At 44.5% G+C, this 20773-nt stretch overlaps 1 protein-coding gene across 4 annotated transcripts in view; it reads right to left on the bottom strand.

Annotated features, from left to right (window-relative positions):
* Window positions 1-676: 676 nt before the first annotated feature.
* Window positions 677-20773, bottom strand: part of SEPTIN10 (septin 10) — a 93744-nt gene continuing 73647 nt past the window's right edge. For 3 of the 4 annotated variants that reach the window (XM_080655321.1, XM_080655320.1, XM_080655322.1), the window contains 3 exons: window positions 10078-10210; window positions 3875-4056; window positions 677-2249 (listed from right to left, as the gene is read on the bottom strand). In XM_080655321.1, the coding sequence (XP_080511447.1) occupies window positions 2234-2249; window positions 3875-4056; window positions 10078-10210 (331 nt within the window). In that variant the 3' untranslated portion in view covers window positions 677-2233. Of the gene's footprint in view, window positions 2250-3305; window positions 3389-3874; window positions 4057-10077; window positions 10211-20773 lie in introns of all 4 variants that reach the window. The other variant, XM_080655323.1, reaches the window with a different exon arrangement.

Genomic DNA, 20773 nt, shown 5'->3' with positions numbered 1-20773 from the left:
AGGCCTGCAGGGGAGGGCAGTTGGGGGGGACCAGGCCAGCAGGGGAGGGCAGTTTGGGGGGGACCAGGCCTGCAGGGGAGGGCAGTTGGGAGCCAGCAGTCCTGGATTGTGAGAGGGATGTCCAACCACCCGTTTAGGCTTGATCCCAATGGGAGCGGGCCTAAACGGGCGGTCGGACATCCCTCAAGGGGTTCCAGATTGGAGAGGGTGCAGGCTGGGCTGAGGGACAACCCCCCCAATGCACTAATTTCGTGCACCGGGCCTCTAGTGTATATATATTTATGGATTTCAGGGAGGAAGGGAGAGGGGGAGGGAGACAGAAATATCAGTGATGAGAGAGAATCACTGATCAGCTGCCTCCTGCATATCCCTATTGAGGATCAAGCCCATAACTGGAGCATGTGCCCTTGATCAACCTGGGACCCTTCAGTCCGCAGGCTGATGCTCTATTCCCTGAGTCAAACCAGCTAGGGCTTTAGTGTAACTCTTTTAAAATAAAGTCATATACAGAATCCTGAATGGACGGACTACATTAACATTCGCGTGGTGGCTGAGCACAGGTCTTCTTGACAGCGAGGCTTAAGTGAGCCCCCTGCTAAGTGAGAGTCTTAGGCAGCTTTCTACAACCTTTTTAACTGGAAACTCGAATGACTTCGAACATGCCAACCTCCAATCTGGCATTTAAAAGGAACTTTATTAGGGTTTACGACAGCTGTTTCATACAGTTTGATATGATATGGCTACAAATAAACAGCACACACACCGCGTCCCTGAGCTTTGGGGATACATGCTCCTTTGCTCACACTGGGTGCTGTGGCATTGGCTGGGCTCTGTGTGACAGGTCACCTGCCTATAGGGACGCCCCGCCTATCCTGCTCTCACCTTCCAGAACTTGAACATTACTTACCCTGAGAAGAAGTTCAGAGCTTTTTCTATGATACTTATAACTTACTTTACTACAGTTGAAAAAGGCTGAGAGACATTTGTGAATTTCAAATATAAAAATGGAAAGTAAATTATTTGTCCAGATAAATTGTGCTAAAAAAATGAAAGGTTTTATTTGCAACTTATTCAACTTCATAATAAAAACACTGTTCAGAATCCAACATAGACTAACTTAAAGATTTTGTTGTCTGAAAAATACTACTAATATACCTGTTTTAAAATAATTCAGACATACTATTAAATAAACTAACTTTGATAAAATGTTTCTTAAGATGACAGTTTGTAAACAGAAAAATTAATGTAATTTAAACACATTTTAGTAAATATGCAGATATATTTTATTTGTCAAGAGTAAATAGTTTTATTTAGAATATTTAGGTACAAAAAATAAAAAAATTATATACCTATGACTGTTAATAAAAAGTTAATTGTTCTGAGACTACTATAAGGCACTGATATGAATTATCTAAATGTTTTTATCTTTAATATTTAGATGCTCATAGCTATTTTCTTAGAAATATTTTTAGTAAGGTAATTCAATCTTATTTTTCCCTTGGAAGACAGTTTTAAGTAACAAATATGTAATACATCCTAATAAAAATACTGTGATAACACCCAGATTCAAAAGTACTTATCACTAGTAAAAGAGTTTATATATGTGGGTGTTTTTACTTTTAAACTGTTTTTTTTTTTTTCATCATAATACACCAGCCACAAGAAGGTGTACTGAAGTATGGAAGACCATCGTGTTATATAAAATTTTATACAAAAGCTTAGGATCATGTTACTAACTGGATAATTATATCAAAAATTAAAAAGTTCTATAAAACTATTCAGAAGTTAGAGTTTTAGGTACATAATACATTTTAAAACATATTCTCAAAATTTTACCTTTAGTGTGCACAAAACAAAAGGTTCATCTTAGAACGTAAATGCAATGAGACCGCCTGATGTGAGCGAGCTCTGTTGTCAAAGGCGGTGGCACGGCTCTGTGGTGGCGCTCTGCAGTGACAGTAAGTCGGCAGTAGAGGCAATGATCTCGATCCATCACAAACCAGCAGCTTAAAAGTTCTAACAGCAGTGGACACATAAGTTCTATCACCCACTCTGGCTTATGTATTGGCCTTATACTCAAAAGTATTTTTCTATAAAAGACAGTAACTGTGGCCATTTGCCAGATACAAAATAACTGATACAGCAAATAAAATGAGCAAGAAAATCACAGTATATTTCGAACTTTTTAATAACTTTTGCTTGTGATGGCCTTCTGTGATCTGGAACCTTTGTTTTACATAAAATTGGAGCTGAAAAGAGAGCGAGAGAAAGAAAATCTTTTGATTGGTACAATATAAAATCAACTAAGAAATAAAAATTATTAGAATCATTAGTTTTACAAAGCTTTTTCAGAAAAAGCAAATATACATCTAATGTCTACAAGATATCTAGTTATGGAACTTTGGAAAGAAAGGAAAAAAACCCCACCAAACTCTATTTTCTTGAGGACGAATTCTGAAACTATGGACTTGGACCTAATTTTGTCATCAGCAGCTCATACCAAAGATTCTCAAGTGGAGCAGGGTGATAATTTCCACAAGGTAAGTGTAAACTGTCTTTCATATATGAAATAAATATGGGGGAATCCAATTTTAGTAACACTGGATTAAGATAAAAAGATAAAGTAAAAGGTCCCATAGCTTTGTAATAAAAAGCAATACATTATATTTATAGTTTATCTTTTAAAATTCAATGCTTGAATAAACATAGCTATTATTCATATTATGCTTTCTATGGACCAGGCACTGTGCTGGGCTCTGGGGATGGATACATCCATGCCCTCATGGAGCCTACGTTAAAAGTTCATACATGAGAATTCTTTCTTCCTCCCCAAAGCTATAAAATCTACGGGTCAATTAAATACACCAAAACCCTGTGGATTTATTTCTCCACAGTTCAAAAGCAGAAAGCTACCATGGATTAGCATCGTTTTCCTAACTATTCTCAAGTGGAGTTACAATGATCTGAAAATGCTCGGTTTGAAATCAGACCTGGTTTTGAAATCAACAATGGAAGGTTTGCTCTGTGAGGACATAAGGAGGACAGATGCTGCTAGAGCAGAGACAGTTGGAGAAACCGAGGCAAAGACCACAATGGAGAATTTGCAACAGGACAAACAGGCAAACTGACAAGGACGTATTAAGTGGGAGAAATAAAACAAAGGACACAAAGTACAAAAGAGGAATAAAACCTTATTTTCTAAAACTTTGGTAATTTTGATTGTGACACATACCCCAACCTAAAAGCCTTGAGAATATCATCCAAATGCTACTCATGCCGCCCCATTGTACTGGGACCCTCTCTACCTTCCTCTGCATCATTGCGTCCACCATTGGTTTCATAAGCTCTGACATCAAAGCACAGGAGTTCACATCGATAGCCTGGTTCCCTTATTAAAATAAAAATTCTCACAAAATCATTATCAGAATTTATTAAAATAAAGTGAACCTAAGAATTAGTATTTTTAAATCAAATATTATTTTACACCTATGATTCCACAAGAAAGCATACAGCTTCCAATTAGGTAAGAAATTCAATGTAACTAATGGTAGGTCAGCAGTGTATTAGAGCCACAGGCTTGGCTATAAAATAAGAGCAGCCGACTTTCCCCTCCCCCCCAGGTAATTGATGTATTTTACATTGTGGTGTGTTTTTATTTCATTCATTCTTTCATTTTGCCAAATATTTAATGAGCACCTAATATGTGCCAGGTGCTGTTGTAGATGCTAGGGAAGCAGCAGTGAACAAGAAGCTGACCACAGGAGGCAGACAAGGAAAAGGAAACAGACAGAAGCACAATAAAGATCAAAGAGGGCAATGAGAGGGAGAGGGAAGGGGCAAGGCTACCCGAGGTGGGTGGTTGGAGATGGCTTACTTCTTACGGTCCTTGTCCTTCTTCAGGTTGCTGCCCATAAAGGTCTGGTTCTGGTATATCTCGGAGGTAGCTTTCTTTTTAGAGAAAGAGATTATTTCTTCTTCCAAAAGTCTTCTCTTCTCCTCAAGCTTCATTCTCTCTTCTTGGTGAACTCTTTTGAGGTGCTCGAATTTGGCTTGCAGCTGGGAAACAAGGTGTAGCTCTTAGCAGTGACACAGAATGGCTGCAGCTGGGCAGGGGTGTCCTCCCGCTTTGAGAACACTTCTAATTCACGCTAACGGACACAATATATGCACAAGCCAGCAGCTGAGCAGGGCTGTCCTCCTGCCCAGAGCACACTGCTAATTCATGCTAAAGGTCACAGCATCTGCACAAGCTGCCTGGTGGCTCAAGTTCGTTCTTCAGAAAAAATTTAACTATGAATTTGCCTTAGCAACTTTAACTTTAAATAAGTTCCCATGCAAAAAAATGCATGAACAAAACATAATGAAAAACCATAGCCTCAGGAACAAACCTGTTTTTAAAACACGACCTTTTCTTGAAGTTTTTATTTTCTTGCTCTAGTTTCTCCAAAGCCTCTTCAACTAGATTTTCTAAAATCCATGCTTAATAAAAGTAAGGAACACAAATTACAGAAGCAAGTTATAAAAAAGGAAAAGAAACCCTTATTTTTAAAATGAAGTTATCATTTGTAGTGAGACAGTTGTTAAAAGTTATACTGAAAAATCTGTTTGGAAAGTTGTGTCAATTGCCAATTAAAATCAAGAACCTTAAAAATCGATTCTATTTTTCCACAGTCATTGACCTTCTTGAAATTTAATAGCAACTAAATCAAGAAACCCTAAATTCAGGGTTTGATAGCAACTAAATCAAGAAACCCTAAATTCAGAGAAATAATACTCACTGTAGAATGTACCCCATAATGGAAAAACATAGCCTGTGTCTAATAGAAATAAAGTAAAACCATAAATTTATGCTGAATAACTCAATACAGCCATGAAAACAAGTTTTACAAACGTTTATAATATTATAGCACTACGTTTCCCTGGTTAGTTGGTGTTAATCTGAAAACAAATCTGGGCACTTCAGTGGACTCCACATGAATCTGCTGTGTACTGTGTATATAAGCACAGCATTCTAAATCTCGATAAAAAAAGATACCTTTTCTTTTCTAATCTTCTAACCTGGTTAAACCAATGTTAAATTAGTCTTTTTAGTTTTAGGTAGCAACCTAGCATTCAATGAAAAGTAAAACTTGGCTTCCAGAAAGATGGCATTTAATAGTTGAGGAAACAGAAATACTCTACTAGCAACCACAGTCTGAGGGTAGAAACTAGAGAGAGCTAACCCCCACCCTAATAAACAGTAAATATCCCAAATATGGAGCAGTGTGTCCTGAGCCAGGAAACCCAATGGAGGCCTGAGACGGAGGTGGGAGAAGCTGAAATAAGAGAGTGACCTGCTGACCTCAGATCCTTTCTGAGGGGGCCATTTCAGAGAAGCACAGTGCTTGCTGCTTGCTAGCTTATTAAATGGTTCCTGCTTCTATAAAAAGGTGTGTGTGTGAGTGCACATGTGTTTACAGGGCGGAACTCATCCAGCTGTCACTCCCGTCAGTGGTATAAAGTCTACAGCTCTCTGAGCACATGTGCGTCCCCTGTAAATATGGGAGAGGAGCTGCATGGAGGCTGAAAACAGAAACTGAGGCTAGAGGGGCAGATTTGTATTATGTGAATAGAGACAGAGAACTCTGATTTCTTAAATGGGTTCTTTATAAACCTACATAAATATCTTAAAAGTTTAAATATAGAGTGATTCATATTTCATTCATGAGGTTGATAAAAATTCTAGGAAAACTGTAACAAGCAAAATGTTTTAAAAGGGGGAGTGGAAAAGGTGTGAATGGGACCATTATTCATATTATGTGGCATTCACAGCTTTGATAGCAACAATCTATTCCATGTACATGAAGCACTCACTCACAGTTCCATTAGTCACTGCAGCAGGCATTTACTCAAACGTACTTTCAAATACTAATCAAAAAAGTTAAAAACCAGTACACTTTTTGTGCTCCTGATAACTACTTACCAATGCTCTTAAGACTACCACCAATATGGTACATTAGAGGCCCGGTGCACGAAATTTGTGCATGGGGGGGGGTGTCCCTCAGCCCAGCCTGCACCCTCTCCAATCTGGGACCCCTTTCACAATCCAGGACTGCTGGCTCCCAACTGCTCGCCTGCCTGCCTTCCTGATTGCCCCTAACCGCTTCTGCCTGCCAGCCTGATCACCCCCTAACCACTCCCCTGGCAGCCTGATTGATGCCTAACTGCTCCCCTGCCAGCCTGGTCACCCCTAACTGCCCTCCCCTGCAGGCCTAGGTCCCCCCAACTGCCCTCCCCTGCAGGCCTAGGTCCCCCCAACTGCCCTCCCCTGCAGGCCTGGTCACCCCTAACTGCCCTCCCCTGCAGGCCTGTGTCCCTCCCAACTGCCTTTCCCTGCAGGCCTGGTCGCCCACAACTGCCCTCCCTTGCAGGCCTGGTCCTGCCCAACTGCCCTCCCCTGCTGGCCATCTTGTGGTGGCCATCTTGTGTCCACATGGGGGCAGGATTTTTGACCACATGGGGGCAGCCATCTTGTGTGTTGGAGTGATGGTCAATCTGCATATTACTCTTTTATTAGATAGGATAGAGGTCTGGTGCACGGGTGGGGGCTAGCTGGTTTGCCCTGAAGGGTGTCCCAGATCAGGGTAGGGGTTCCCTTGGGGCGTGGGGTGGCCTGGGCGAGGGGCCTCTGGTAGTTTGCAGGCCGGCCATGCCCCTGGCGACCCAAGTGGAGGCCCTGGTATCTGGGATTCATTTACCTTCTACAATGGAAACTTTGTAGCCTGGAGTGGAGCCAAGCCTTCTGCTCCCTCTGAGGCGGCAGCCATTTCTGTTGGGCTTTATTTATCTTCTATAATTGAAACTTTGTAGTCTTGAGTGGAGGCCTGGGCCGGCAAGGGCAGGCAGAAAACTTGGCTTCCTCCATTGCCAGGAAAACCCAAGCCTCCCTCCTGCTCTCTGTGGCCAAAGCTATCTTGGTTGGGTTTATGTGCATATTCACTCCTGATTGGCAGGTGGGCGTGGCTTGTGGGTGTAGCGGAGGTACGGTCAATTTGCATATTACTCTTTTATTAGATAGGATTGCTATATCTTTTGTCAACATTATTTCTAAGAATGTCATACATTTTGATGTTCAATGATCCTTTTAAACTTACCAATTTTTAGAAACAAATGCTAAAGACAGCATTCCTCTTTGAACTAGATTATCCTTACTGTGAGTTTTGTGCCTCCCAGTGGCCTTTTTGCCATGACTGCCTGGAAGGCGAGCTGCCTGTGCTCACTGAGAAGTCACCTTGGGCCTCAGCTCTTGGCTGCACCTATGGTGAACCCCTCTTTCTTGCCCTGTATTATAAGTCTTCTTCCTACACTCTCATGTTCAGGATTATAATGCAGCTATATTTTTACTGGAAATCATATAGAAGACTTTTGGAAATAAGGCTAAATTAAATGAAATATTAACAACAGAGTAGCCAAAACCGGTTTGGCTCAGTGGATAGAGCGTTGGCCTGCGGACTGAAGGGTCCCGGGTTCGATTCCGGTCAAGGGCATGTACCTTGGTTGCGGGCACATCTCCAGTGGGAGGTGTGCAGGAGGCAGCTGATCGATGTTTCTCTCTCATCGATGTTTCTAGCTCTCTATCCCTCTCCCTTCCTCTCTGTAAAAAATCAATAAAATATATTTAAAAAAACAAAAAACAAAAAAACAACAGAGTAGAGTTATATATAAAATGGGGAAGTAGTAATGATATAATGATGGTTATATGCTTTGAGGGATCAATAAAAACTGTACTTTTTCTTGTAGTGGGGGAAAAGGAATGTGAAATCTGCGTATAATACATAACATGCCTCATTAGTACATTCAGAACGATGTAATAAAGATGTAAGAAAGATAACATTCAGACAGTATCTTGAGATAACATTTGTTCTGTGCATCTCCCTACTCTAGTTGTCTATTTCATGTTCACAACATTTTTAATTAACTATATAATAAAATCCAGTTTTATACAAAAGATAAATTAAGAGGTATTTGTTTTATAACAGTATTGGCAAGGATATTTTAAATAACAAGGTCTCCTAATATAGAGTTAAGAAATGTTTTGGGTTACCAAAATTATCTTTTTATTATTGACTGCCAGTATCTTATTGACATAACTAAAATGTTGGCAGCCAAGAATTGGGATCAAATATCCCAGTTTACCCTGAAGAGACTTGGTTTACACCTACCTATTGCCCCAGTGTAATTAATAAGCCTTTCCCTCTAAAACCATCGTGATTAAGGCAATAACGTATTCTGTCTTCCTCAGCCCTGGAGTAGATGATTCTAGTCTCAAGGAGTGATGATGATTGACTAGATGCCCTTCTTCAGCAGACTGACCTCTATCAAGTATCAACAACAGTGGCTTAACAGCATGAAAAGTGGTCATGAGGCAACTTGTAATACTAAGGAAGCAGGCCAGTAATCTGTCTCTAAAACTATGTAACTAAAAGTTTAGAACTCCTGTGACAACTCCGTGGTGCCTTAGTTTCAAATTATCTTTGTTTAATATATACTCTTAAGCACTTGAATCATAAAAACAAAACTCTACAAAGCACCTACTAACAAACAGAATTCCTCTTTTTCTCTCAATCATTTGGTCACCTGAATTTTTAATATCCTTTTAGATAATAAACATTTAAGCAAAATATTCTTATGTGGGATTTTAAAAATTAAAACTTACCTATAAACCACTTTTACAACTTCTCTCCTCATTGGAGAAACTAGGAATCATGATATATGAGAAACTCTTGAAAGAATTTTACTCTACTTCCATCTTAAAGATGAATCCACTAATTAAAAGAAAAACCAGCATCCTTATTTCCTGTTCATTACAACTCCTTCCTCCTCAATATTTGTATTTTAAAATAGCTACAAAGTAGAGACTAGTTTAAAAGAGAAAAAGAAACAGAACACCCAAATGCAATGAGACCTGTGATTTAATTCTGGTTCAAAAACAAAAACAAAAATCACCAAACAAAAAGAAATAATAATAGACAATCTTGAGACAACTGGGGAAATTTAAATATGGATTCGAGATTAGGCAAGATTATGGCATTCCTATTAATATTCTTAGGTGTAAATTGGGACTATGGTTATGAAGAAAAATACACCTAAGCTTCAGAGATGCACGCTGGTGTACCTAGAGGTAAAGTGCCATGATGTCTCAACCAGCGTTCAGATGACGGGGAAAATAAAACATGTGTGTACATACACACATATACCCGCACACACACACATGCACACATACACACATGTAAAATAAAAATGGCAAAATGTTCCCTGCTAAGTCTAGGTGTGGGAGGGACACGGGTATACTCTGTATTCACTTTTCTATTATCTGAACTTTTCAAAAGAAAAGTCCAAAATTCAAATTATAAGTAGGATATATTAGTAGATTATTATCTTACAAAACCATTTACTAGTTAAATACCAAGTACTGTAAGTATACGTGACATAATTAATTTGTAAAATTAATTACAAATAACTCTTCAGGGACTCTTATGTTATCAAGTTCACTTGTATTAACATTTCTGTCTTCTCCTAGAAATTTCTTTTTGCAGCTCACCCTTTTTGAGCCTCATTTGAAAATGTGGTCATTTACTTAAAAGTAGCCATTGCAATTATGTCTACAGATCTATAGTAAATAGCTTAACAAATAAAATTAAAATTGTTGCTTGAAGAATGAAAAGCAAACAAAACTAAAGGAATTCACCGCTGATGTTTAGATGTGCCAAAGGTCATCTAAACTATCAAAAAAGGCTTTAGCAAGCCAGAGCTACACCATTTCTGGCTCGTGGTTAAGACACTTAAAACACTTCTTAGTAAACTGGTGCATTACAAGTCCTTGCTTGGTAAGCCACTTCTAAAGGATGACCATTTTCTCATAATGGCCAAAATTATTTGATTTCAGACTACGATTTTTTTAAAGACTAGGTGTTAAAATAGCTAGTTTTTAAAGAATAACAAGTCTCCAAATGCATCTCAACTAAATTTTTGAGATAAATCTCCCAAATTAATAGGACACCTAAAAAAATGCAAATCCCAACAAACTAGTGTACTTGCCTCTCTTTCAGCTTCTTTTAGTATGGCTTCTTTCTCCTTTACCCGCTGCACAAACATCTGCTTCATTTCTTCTTCCTTCCTCTGACGTTCCCCATAAAATTCGTGTCTTTTGGCTTCATAGGTCTCTTGAAGACTAAAAAGTTTTTATAGTACTCTCATGTTAAAAATGTGGTGTTAACAAATTTGCAAAAATTCAAATATCTCAGGAGAAGTCTCATAACTATAACATGTGCCAATATTCTCCCACATACAGTAACCCAAAACATGAGATTTCCCATAGCAGGAAACATACAAAGCCACAGTGCTACAGTTAACAGAGAGCACTAGAGTTTGAAAACTGCTTTATCAAATTCTTCACAGTAAGTACTCGCATTTTACCTCAATAGGAATCCCTTTCAATCTTTGTTAATTGGCATTACTATGTCTGGAAACCTCCAAGTCCTGACATCATCTCTGACTCTTCCCTTGTTCTTATCTCCATATCTGATCACCAAGGCCTGTGACCCTGGAACATCATTTAAAAGCAGTCTTCTTTAAATTTCTTCAGCTATCCTGTTACAGGCCAACTTGATCTCTGTGATTTTCTGTCTTCACTACTGCAATAATATCCTAATTGATCTCTGAGCTTTTAGTTCTCCTTCCTTGAACTTTGTTCTTCTTGCCACTCTAAAGATTTTTTCATCAAAACCACAGAGCTCACTACCTTTTTCTCTGCATTAGAGTTATCTTCAGAATAAAGTCCCACCTCTTTCAGAGAGCACTTAAGGAACTTCACAATGGGACCTAATGCCACCTTTCCAGATCCATTTCTTCCAAACAAACCCAAACCCCCTTAGGTCCCAGCCATAGCAGCCTATTCACCCCCTAAAGCATGCCACACACTTCATGCTTTAGTCTGCTGCACCTCCTCTGCTTGCACCTCCTCTGCTTCCGATGCTATTGCCCCCTCCTCTACCCAGCTCTTCCTTAAGGCCAAATTCAAATGCAACTTCCACTCTGAAGTCTTCTCTGGTCTTCCCTGGAACTAGCTGCCCCTTCCAAGCACTCCCATGGCACTGTGTTCACACCTCTTCCCTGGCATTTATAGCCACCTGCCTCTCCTCTAACAGATAGAACCATCTTTATATTTGTAACCCCATTCTGCAGCAGAGCTCTCTTAGACATTTCAGTGTGTTCATAAATGTTCATTTAATGATAGAAATTGTCAGGATATAGAAAAACCAAGATGGCGGCATAGGTAAGCACCTAAACTGCTGCCTCACACAACTATTTCAAAACTACAACTAAAAGACAGAACGGACACCATCCAGAACCACAGGAAAGCTGGCTGAGTGAAAATTCTACAACTAGAAGGAAAGAGAAAGGCTCACAGAGAATTGGAGGTACGGCAAAGGGTCTTTGTGCGCGCAGAGAGGAAGGGCGGCTGAGAGCCTGGCTGACTTTCTCTGGCGGAAGGGGGAAGGAAGCCCCCGACCGCACTGAACCCCAGTTCTGACAGCACTGAACCCCAGTTCCGGGCGAGCCCCTGGGGACCCACGCTCTTGTGGGGGGAGTCTGGACTCTCGGGCGGAGACTCGGGAGCCGGGGAAGGCGGAGGACTGAAAGCGCGCGCGCGCCAGTGTGCACAAAGGCTGCGGAGGTTGCCACAGGCTTTACCTAGTGGAAGGGAGTCAGAGGCTCCTGAATGCACTGAGCCCCAGTTCTGACTGCAGTGAACCCCAGTTCCAGGCGAGCCCCTGGGGACCCACGCTCTTGTGGGGGGAGTCTGGACTCTCGGGCGGAGACTTGGGAGCCGGGGAAGGCGGAGGACTGAAAGCGTGCGCGCGCCAGTGCGCACAAAGGCTGCGGAGGTTGCCACAGGCTTTCCCTAGTGGAAGGGAGTCAGAGGCTCCTGACTGCACTGAGCCCCAGTTCTGACTGCAGTGAACCCCAGTTCCAGGCGAGCCCCTGGGGACCCACGCTCTTGTGGGGGGAGTCTGGACTCTCGGGCGGAGACTTGGGAGCCGGGGAAGGCGGAGGACTGAAAGCGTGCGCGCGCCAGTGCGCACAAAGGCTGTGGAGGTTGCCACAGGCTTTCCCTAGTGGAAGGGAGTCAGAGGCTCCTGACTGCACTGAGCCCCAGTTCTGACTGCAGTGAACCCCAGTTCCAGGCGAGCCCCTGGGGACCCACGCTCTTGTGGGGGGAGCCTGGACTCTCGGGCGGAGACTCGGGAGCCGGGAAGGCAGAGGTCTGAAGGCACGCACGTGCGCGCAAGGGCAAGGCTGACGGGAAGCCAAGACTGAGACTCCACCCCATCCAAGCTGAGCACAGAGGCTATTGCAATTTGGCAAGTCTAATCCTATAAGGCTGTCTCCAGCACCGAACTTCTCCCAGCATAGACACAGCTGATCCTTACAGCCAACTGGCCTGGAGGTCAATTCTTCCCAGTGATACCAACAACAATAAAGACTTAGTTACAACAAGGCTGTACACACAGTCCACAAAGGGGTGCACCAAGAGCGTCCACCTCAGGTTTACTGGGGAGGCAGACCCACTGGGCCATATTGGAAACCTAGCACACAAATCTACCTTACCAACTCAAGGAAGCAGTCAAAATGCGGCGTCAAAGAATCAGATCACAAACAAAAGAAATGGAGGAAAACAAACGACTGGATATAGAATTCAAAACCACGGTTATAAGGCTTTTTAAGAATATCCTAGAAAAGGCCGATAAATATAACGAGACCCTCGAAGATATGAAAAAGGACCAACTAGAAATTATACACTGACTGAAATAAAAAATATTATACAGAGATCCAAAAACAGACAAGAGGAACACAAAAATCAAGTCAAAGAATTGAATTACAAAGAAGCAAAAAACACTCAACCGAAAAAGCAAAAAGCAAAAACAAAAAAATCCCAAAAGTTGAAGATAATGTAAGAAGACTCTGGGACAACTTCAAGAGTACCAACATCAGAATTATGGGGGTGCCAGAAGAAGAGAGAGAGCAAGATACTGAAAACCTATTTGAAGAAATAATGACCGAAAACTTCCCCCACCTGGTGAAAGAAATAGACTTACAAGTCCAGGAAGCGCACAGAACCCCAAACAAAAGGAATCCAAAGAGGACCACACCAAGACACATCATAATTAAAATGCCAAGAGCAAAAGACAAAGAGAATATTAAAAGCAGCAAGAGAAAAACAGTTAGTTACCTACAAGAGAGCACCCATACGACTGTCAGCTGACTTTTCAACAGAAACTATGCAGGCCAGATGGGAGTGGCAAGAAATTTTCAATGTGATGAATAGCAAGAACCTACAACCAAGATTACTCTACCCAGCAAAGCTATCATTCAGAAATGAAGGGCAGATAAAGAGTTTCACAGACAAGAAAAAGCTAAAGGAGTTCATCACCACCAAACCAGTATTATATGAAATGCTGAAAGGTATTCTTAAAGAAGAGGAAGAAGAAAAAAGTAAAGATAAAAATTATGAACAACAAATACATATCTATCAACAAGTGAACCTAAAAATCACGTGAATTAAAAACCTGAGGGACAGAATAATCTGGTGAATATAATAGAATCAGGGGCATAGAAAGGGAGTGGACTGATAATTCTCAGGGGGAAAGGGGTATGGGGGGTTCATGAAGAGACTGGACAAAAATCATACACATATGGATGAGGACAGTGGGGGGGAGGTAAGGGCAGAAGGTGGGGTGGGAAATGGGTGGAGGGGAGCTATGGGGGGAAAAAGGAGAAATAATTGTAATAATCTGAATGAAGATTTATTAAAAAAAAAAAAGAAAAGAAATAAAAAAACACAAAAAACAGTTAAAAAAAAAAAAGAAATTGTCAGGATATAGAGCCAAATTTAACAGAGCAGAGCAAGGGCTGTCCAAAAAAAAAAAAAAAAAGTGATAAATTGCCCTGGCTGGGGTTGCTCAGTGGTTGGAGCATTGGCCTGTGCACAGAAGGTCTCAGGTTCAATTCCCAGTCAAGGGCACAGACCTGGGTTGCAGGTTCGATACTGGCCCTAGTGGGGCTCCTGCGGAGGTGGACAATTGATGTTTCTCTCTCCTCCTCCCACCTTCCTTTCCACTCTCTCTAAAAAGAAATAGGGGGAAATGTGATAAATTAAGAAATTTTAGGAAAAGAACCCAAGTCAGTACTTCTGGAAGGAGCAAGCATGTTTTGGCCCTATGCAGTATAACGCTATACAACTGATTTCTTGGGTGGTTTTTTTTTTGTTGTTTTGTTTTTAACTTTTACAAATTGATTTTAGAAAGTGAGGGAGAGGGAATCATTGCACATCGGGAGGATGCTCTTTTTGTTTTGTTTTTTCATAAACACCCTTATGGTTAAAGAAAAAAAAAAGAAAAGAAATTTTACCAGTTTAAAGTACTATAACTGGGTAAGTAAATATTTTAAGTATAGAATTCTATAAGTTTAAGGAAAAATAAAGAAATGTTGCATAGTAGTTACCATGGCTGCCAGTGAATGTGCGGTATGTATAACAGGCATTCCAAGGAGGACCAGATCCTGAACACTGTCTGAGAGCATGGATGGACCTGGAGAGCACCATGCTCAGTGAAATAAGCCAGTCAGAGAAAGACAAATACCATGTGATTTCACTCATATGTGGAATCCAAAGAACAAAATAAACAAGCAAAATAGAAATAGAGTCATAGATACAGAGAAGAGACTGACAGCTATCAGATGGGAGGGGGAGGAGGGGCTGGGTGAAAAAAGTGAAGGGATTAAGCAAAAACAACAACAAACACAGACAACACTATGGTGATTGGCAAGGGAAAGGGGAATGTGGGGAGGTGGGAGAGGGTAAAGGGAGGGAGAATAAATGGTGAAGGAAAGAGACCTGACTTTGGGTAAAAAACACACAATACAATGTACAGATGATGTATTATAGAATTGTACACCCGAAACCTACATAATTTCATTAACCAATTTTACCCCAATAAATTCAATAAAAATTACAGAGTAAAGCCTATAAATGTACAAAATGCTCTGGATAACCATATAAGTGCTTCAAATTCAAAGAGGCATTTTAGTTTTTAACAGGTTTCTTGTTTTTCTGTGTTTGTTCTGGTCGTATTTTAAAGAAGCCTCTAAATCTATCAGGTTACTTTCACCATTTTCAGAAACCTCACCACATTTTGCTGGTCCTACACTGGGCTGGTAGCCTTTAATGACAAACTTGGTTTAAAGAATGTCTTGAATTCATATCAAATGTAAGTTTTAAAAAATTCTTCTTAATCTACTTATATAAGTACTTGAGTTGCTTAGGAGGAAAAGAAATCTACCCAGCAAAAAGACCTAACATCTGTTGAATAGCTGTTAGCAGCAAGGTACTTTTCTGGGTTCCTTTCAGTAATTCCGTGGCAACTAAGGGCAACTGGGAAGAACAAGCATTAATACTCTGCTTTACAGGTAAGAAAACTAAAGCTCAGAGAGGTACAGTAATCTGCTCAAAGTAACACAGTTGGGATATGAGCCAGAGCCAACCTGCTCAAAAGCCATCCTAACCGCCATGACTGACTACGCTGAAGTCTCAGCAAAAGGTAACAGAGATGGGTGCTCTACATTTCCACCTCACCACAGCGCTTTCCCACATAGGCAATGTAAATTATAAACTAACTGCAAGTACAGAAGTCTTTTAAAAGGCGGTAAAGAACCACTTAGAGCTGAAAGGAAATAGTTTATAAAGTTAGTGTTATAAAACTAATGCAACCATTGTTTCCTATCAAACAAAAATGAAAATAGTTTCTTGCTATACTACTTTTTTCTAGTAGTAGTTTGCAGTCATGAATGTTTAATGTAACACAGTAGTTGGCAAACTCATTAGTCAACAGAGCCAAATATCAACAGTACAACGACTGAAATTTCTTTTGAGAACCAAATTTTTTAAACTTAAACTTCTTCTAACGCCACTTCTTCAAAATAGACTCGCTCAGGCTGTGGTATTTTGTGGAAGAGCCACACTCAAGGGGCCAAAGAGCCGCATGTGGCTCGTGAGCCGCAGTTTGCCGACCATGGATGTAACATATTACTATAGTTGCAAATATCACTGATTTAAAGCAAAGTTGAAAACGAAACAGGAAGAAAATTCTCAGATGCTCATGTTCACCAAGAAAACCACTGCAGTCCCTGCATTTTGTGCTTCATGGCGGTCCTGGTCCTCATAAACCTGATGGGCTTTTTCCATTTCTACTGTTGACTAAATACTTACAAGTTCACTATTTACTTATTGACAACTTTCAAAGACACAAAATTATATGACACAAAAGATTATGTCAAACACTTGAGCAAGTCAAAAATACGACCAAACCTTCCACTCAAACTTTAGGTCTCACACACTTCAAGGACAGTGATTTGTATGCATATGTTAAAGGAGAGTGACTAGGAGCAAGACTGGTTATGTCCATCTAAAATAACTTGGGGATTTAAGTAGGGTTATAAAAGCAATAGAGATCCGGTGCACGAAATTCGTGCATGAGAGGGGGGTAGAAGGTGTCCCTCAGCCCAACCTGTACCCTCTCCAATCTGGGATCCCTCTCACAATCCAGGACTGCTAGCTGCCAACTGCTCACCTGCCTGTCTGCCTTATTGCCCCTAACTGCTACTGCCTGCCAACGTGATCCCCCCTAACCATTACCTTGCCAGCCTGATTGACGCCTAACTGCTCCTCTGCCAGTCCGATCGCCCTTACTGCCCTTCCCTACCAGCCTGGTCACCCCTTAACTGCCCTCCCCTGCCGGCCTGGTCGCCCCTAATTGACCTCCCCTACAGGCCTGGTCGCCCCCAACAGCCATCCACTGTAGGCCTGGTCCCCCCCAACTGCCCTCCCCTGCAGGCCTGGTCACCCCTAACTGCCCTCCCCTGCCGGCCTGGTCGCCCCTAACTGCTCTCCCCTGCCGGCCTGGTTGCCCCCAACTGCCTTCCCCTGCAGGCCTGCCCCCCTACTGCCTTCCCCTGCAGGCCTGGTTGCCCCTAACTGTCCTTCCCTACTGGAACGGTCACCCCTAACTTCCCTCCCTTGCCAGCCCAATCGACCCTAATTGCCCTCCCCTGCAAGCCCAATTGCCTCTAACTGCCCTCCCTTGCCAGCCTGGTCACCCCTAACTGCCCTCCCCTGCTGGCCCAATTGCCCCTAACCTCCTCTGCCAGCCTGGTCATCCCTAACTTTCCTGCCTTGCCAGGCCGGTCGCCCCTAACTGCCCTTCCCTGCCAGCCTGGTCACCCCTAACTGCCCTCCCCTGCTGGCCCAATTGCCCCTAACCTCCTCTGCCAGCCTGGTCATCCCTAACTTTCCTGCCTTGCCAGGCTGGTCGCCCCTAACTGCCCTCCCCTGCAGGCCTGGTTGCCCCTAACTGTCCACCCCTACTGGACCGGTCACCCCTAACTTCCCTCCCTTGCCAGCCCGGTCGCCCCTAACAGTGCTCCCCTGCTGGCCTGGTCACCCCTAACTGCCCTCCCCTGCAGGCCTGGTTGCTCCCAACTGCCCTCCCTTGCAGGCCTGGTCACTCCCACTGCCTTCCCCTGCTGGCCTGGTCACCCCCAACTGCCCTCCCTTGTAGGCCTGTTCCCCCCCATCTGCCCTCCCCTGCAGGCCTGCCCCCCCAAACTGCCCTCCCCTGCCAGCCTGGTCACCCCTATTTGCCCTCCCCTGCTGACCTGGTTGCCCCCAAATGCCCTTCCCTTCAGGTCTGGTCCCTCCCAACTGCCTTCCCCTGCTGGCTATCTTGTGGCGGCCATCTTTGACCACATGGGGGCAGCCAACTTGTGTGTTAGAGTGACGGTCAATCTGTATATTACCTCTTTATTATATAGGATGTTTCATACAGCTTAAATAATTTAAGATCAGTTAATTAAGATGCTAAGAACATAATGCCAATTACTTGAACTTCATAATAAACAAATAATCAGTGCAGACAGATTAGGACACTAACTCTGACCTGGCAGAAGGACTCAATAAATCTAAATGACAAACAAGCTAAAGGAGTATCCATGAAGAGGTCTAGTAAAGAGAAAGAAAGGCCATCCTAAAAGGTTCATGTAACTATTTTTCAAACTCATATATACATACTAGAGGCCCAGTGCACAAATTTGTGCACAGGTGGAGTCCTTCTGGGTGGCCTGTGGGGATCGGGCCAAAACCTGCAGTCCCAAGCCGCCTGCAGCTCCTACCTGCTGCACCCACTTGTTCTGGCCCCACTGTGCCTGCTGCAGGCTTGCGCCCAATCAGTCCCAATCAGTAGAGGCTCGTGCCACTGCCACAATAGCGCTTGCCATGCTTCTGGCGCCCTCCCGAGGGGGTGGCCTGCGGGATCAGGCCAAAACCGGCTCTCTGACAACCCATGAGGGGTCCTGGACTGCAAGAGGGCACAGGCCAGGCCGAGGGACCCCACTGGTGCAACATCAGGGCCTGGGAAGGACCGTGGGAGGGCTCCAGGGTGTGTCCAGCCCATCTCACTCAGTCCCGATTGGCCGGACCCCAGCAGCAAGCTAACCTACCAGTCAGAGCGTCTGCCCCCTCCATTGTCAGTGCACATCATAGTGACTGGTTGATCAGTTGACTGTCTGCCCTCTGGTGGTCAGTGCACGCCATAGCAAGTGGCTGAGCGGCCTTAGCATATCGTTAGCATACTAGACACCTGGTGCACGAAATTCATACACTGGGAGGGTGTCCCTCAGCCCAGCCTGCACCCTCTCTAACTTGGGACTCCTCGGGGGATGTCCCACTGCCAGATTAGGGCCTAAACTGGCAGTTGGACATTCCTCTCATAATCCAGAACTACTGGCTCCTAACCACTTGCCTGCCTGCCTGCCTGATTGCCCCTAACTGCTTCTGCCTACCAGCCTGATCGCCCCCTAACCGCTCCCCTGCCAGCCTAATTGATTCCTAACTGCTCCCCTGCCGGCCTGGTCGCCCCCAATTGCCCTCTCCTACAGGCCTGGTTGCCCCTAACTGCCCTCCCCTGCCAGCCCCGTCGCCCCTAACTGCCTTCCCCTGTAGGCCTGGTCACTCCCAACTGCCCTCCCCTGCTGGCCTGTTCGCCCCCAACTGCCCTCCCCTGCCAGCCATCTTGTGACGACATGGGGGTGGCCATCTTGTGATGACATGGAGCGGCCATTTTGTGATGACGTGAAGGCACAAGGGCCACCTAGGCTTTTATTAGTATAGATTATGCTTTGATTTGTTGAACAGTCAACTGGTCACCTGATGACCAGACACTTAGCATATTAGGCTCTTATTATATAGGACTAGAGGCCTGGTGCATGAAATTCGTGCACGGGGCGGCAGAGGGTGGGGGAGGAAGGCAGGGTTCCTCAGCCCAGCCTGTACCCTCTCACAATCTGGGACCCCTTGGGGGATGTCTGACTGCCGGTTTAGACCCAATCCCCGGGCCTAAACCGGCAGTCAGACATCCCTTTCACAATCTGGGACCGCTGGCTCCTAATGGCTCACTTGCCTGCCTGCCTGATGGCCCCTAATGGCTTGGCTGCCTGCCTGATTGCCCCTAACCACTCTGCCTGCCTGATCGCCTCTAACTGCTCGCCTGCCTGCTTGATTACCCCTAATCGCCTTTGCCTCGGCCCCCGCCACGGAGGCTTCATCCGGAAGGACGTCCGGATGGTCATTTGGCTGTCCAGTCTAATTAGCATATTACACTTTTATTATTATAGGTAATATTAAGGGACAGACTTACATGCTAACCAAATTATAGTGACTACTAGAGGCCTGGTGCATGAAATTCGTGCATGGGTGTAATCCCCAGACTTGACTGGCAATCAAAGCATGAGCGTCTGGCGTGGAAGGGCAGGTCCCAGCTGACCTCTGGGCTCTGGGCATCACCTGGGCTCCCAGACCCCCGTGTGCCCCCCTTCGCCTGAGTCATGGTGCCTTAGTCCCCATGCGGAGATGTGGTGAACGCAGCCAGATGCCACGGGCCGGGGTGCAGTGTGGGCCTCTGGTGGGCAGCACGCTCTCTCCCAGCTGGTCTCGCAGACCGGCTCCGGAACAAACCCACAGGGAGCCAGACCAGCCCCTCAAGTCCTGGAGGCTGCAGCCTGGTTCACCCGGAAGGGGCTGCGCAGGTGCGGGGCAGGCTCCTCGTGAGCACCCGACATCTGAGCATGGGGGCTTCTCTGGTGTCCCAGGGGAGGGTAGCAGGGGGAGTGAGATCGACCTTGGTGGACACCCTGCATTTTCACCTCACCTCCATCCCCATCACCCCCGCCCCCAGGTAGCCGGCAAGAGGTCGTAGCCCCTTGCCCGGGCACCGCGGGAGGTTGATCGCCACCACTCATTCCCAGTTCCCTGTCCCAGCCTGGGGCCCGGCCCAGATAGGGTGATCAGGGCCTGCCAGCCGCTGGTCACCATCTGTGGGGCGATGGGTTGGGGCCAGGCCCCCTGCCCGGCTCTCGCAGCACCTGGGCACCGGGCAGTGGCCCTGCCCCCGCCCCGCCGCCACCGCTGTTCGCCATCTGTGGGGTGATCGGTGGGGCTATCAGGCTTGCACTTGCCTTAGCCTGGTGCTGCCTGCTCACCTGCTCTACCATCCCGCCAGGGTCCCACTCTTGTCAGGGCCCATGGGGGCCGGCAGTGCCTCCACTGCCGCCTGCTGCCAGTGCCACGTTGCTGATGCCTGCCATGTACCACGCCGCCCCCGGTGGTCAGTGCACGTTGGTCTTA

The sequence above is a fragment of the Plecotus auritus genome (assembly GCF_963455305.1).
Source record: "Plecotus auritus genome assembly, chromosome: 2".
Lineage (NCBI taxonomy): Eukaryota > Metazoa > Chordata > Mammalia > Chiroptera > Vespertilionidae > Plecotus > Plecotus auritus.
The sequence above is the reverse complement of the archived record's forward strand: the minus strand, read 5'-3'. Positions and strand labels throughout refer to the sequence as shown.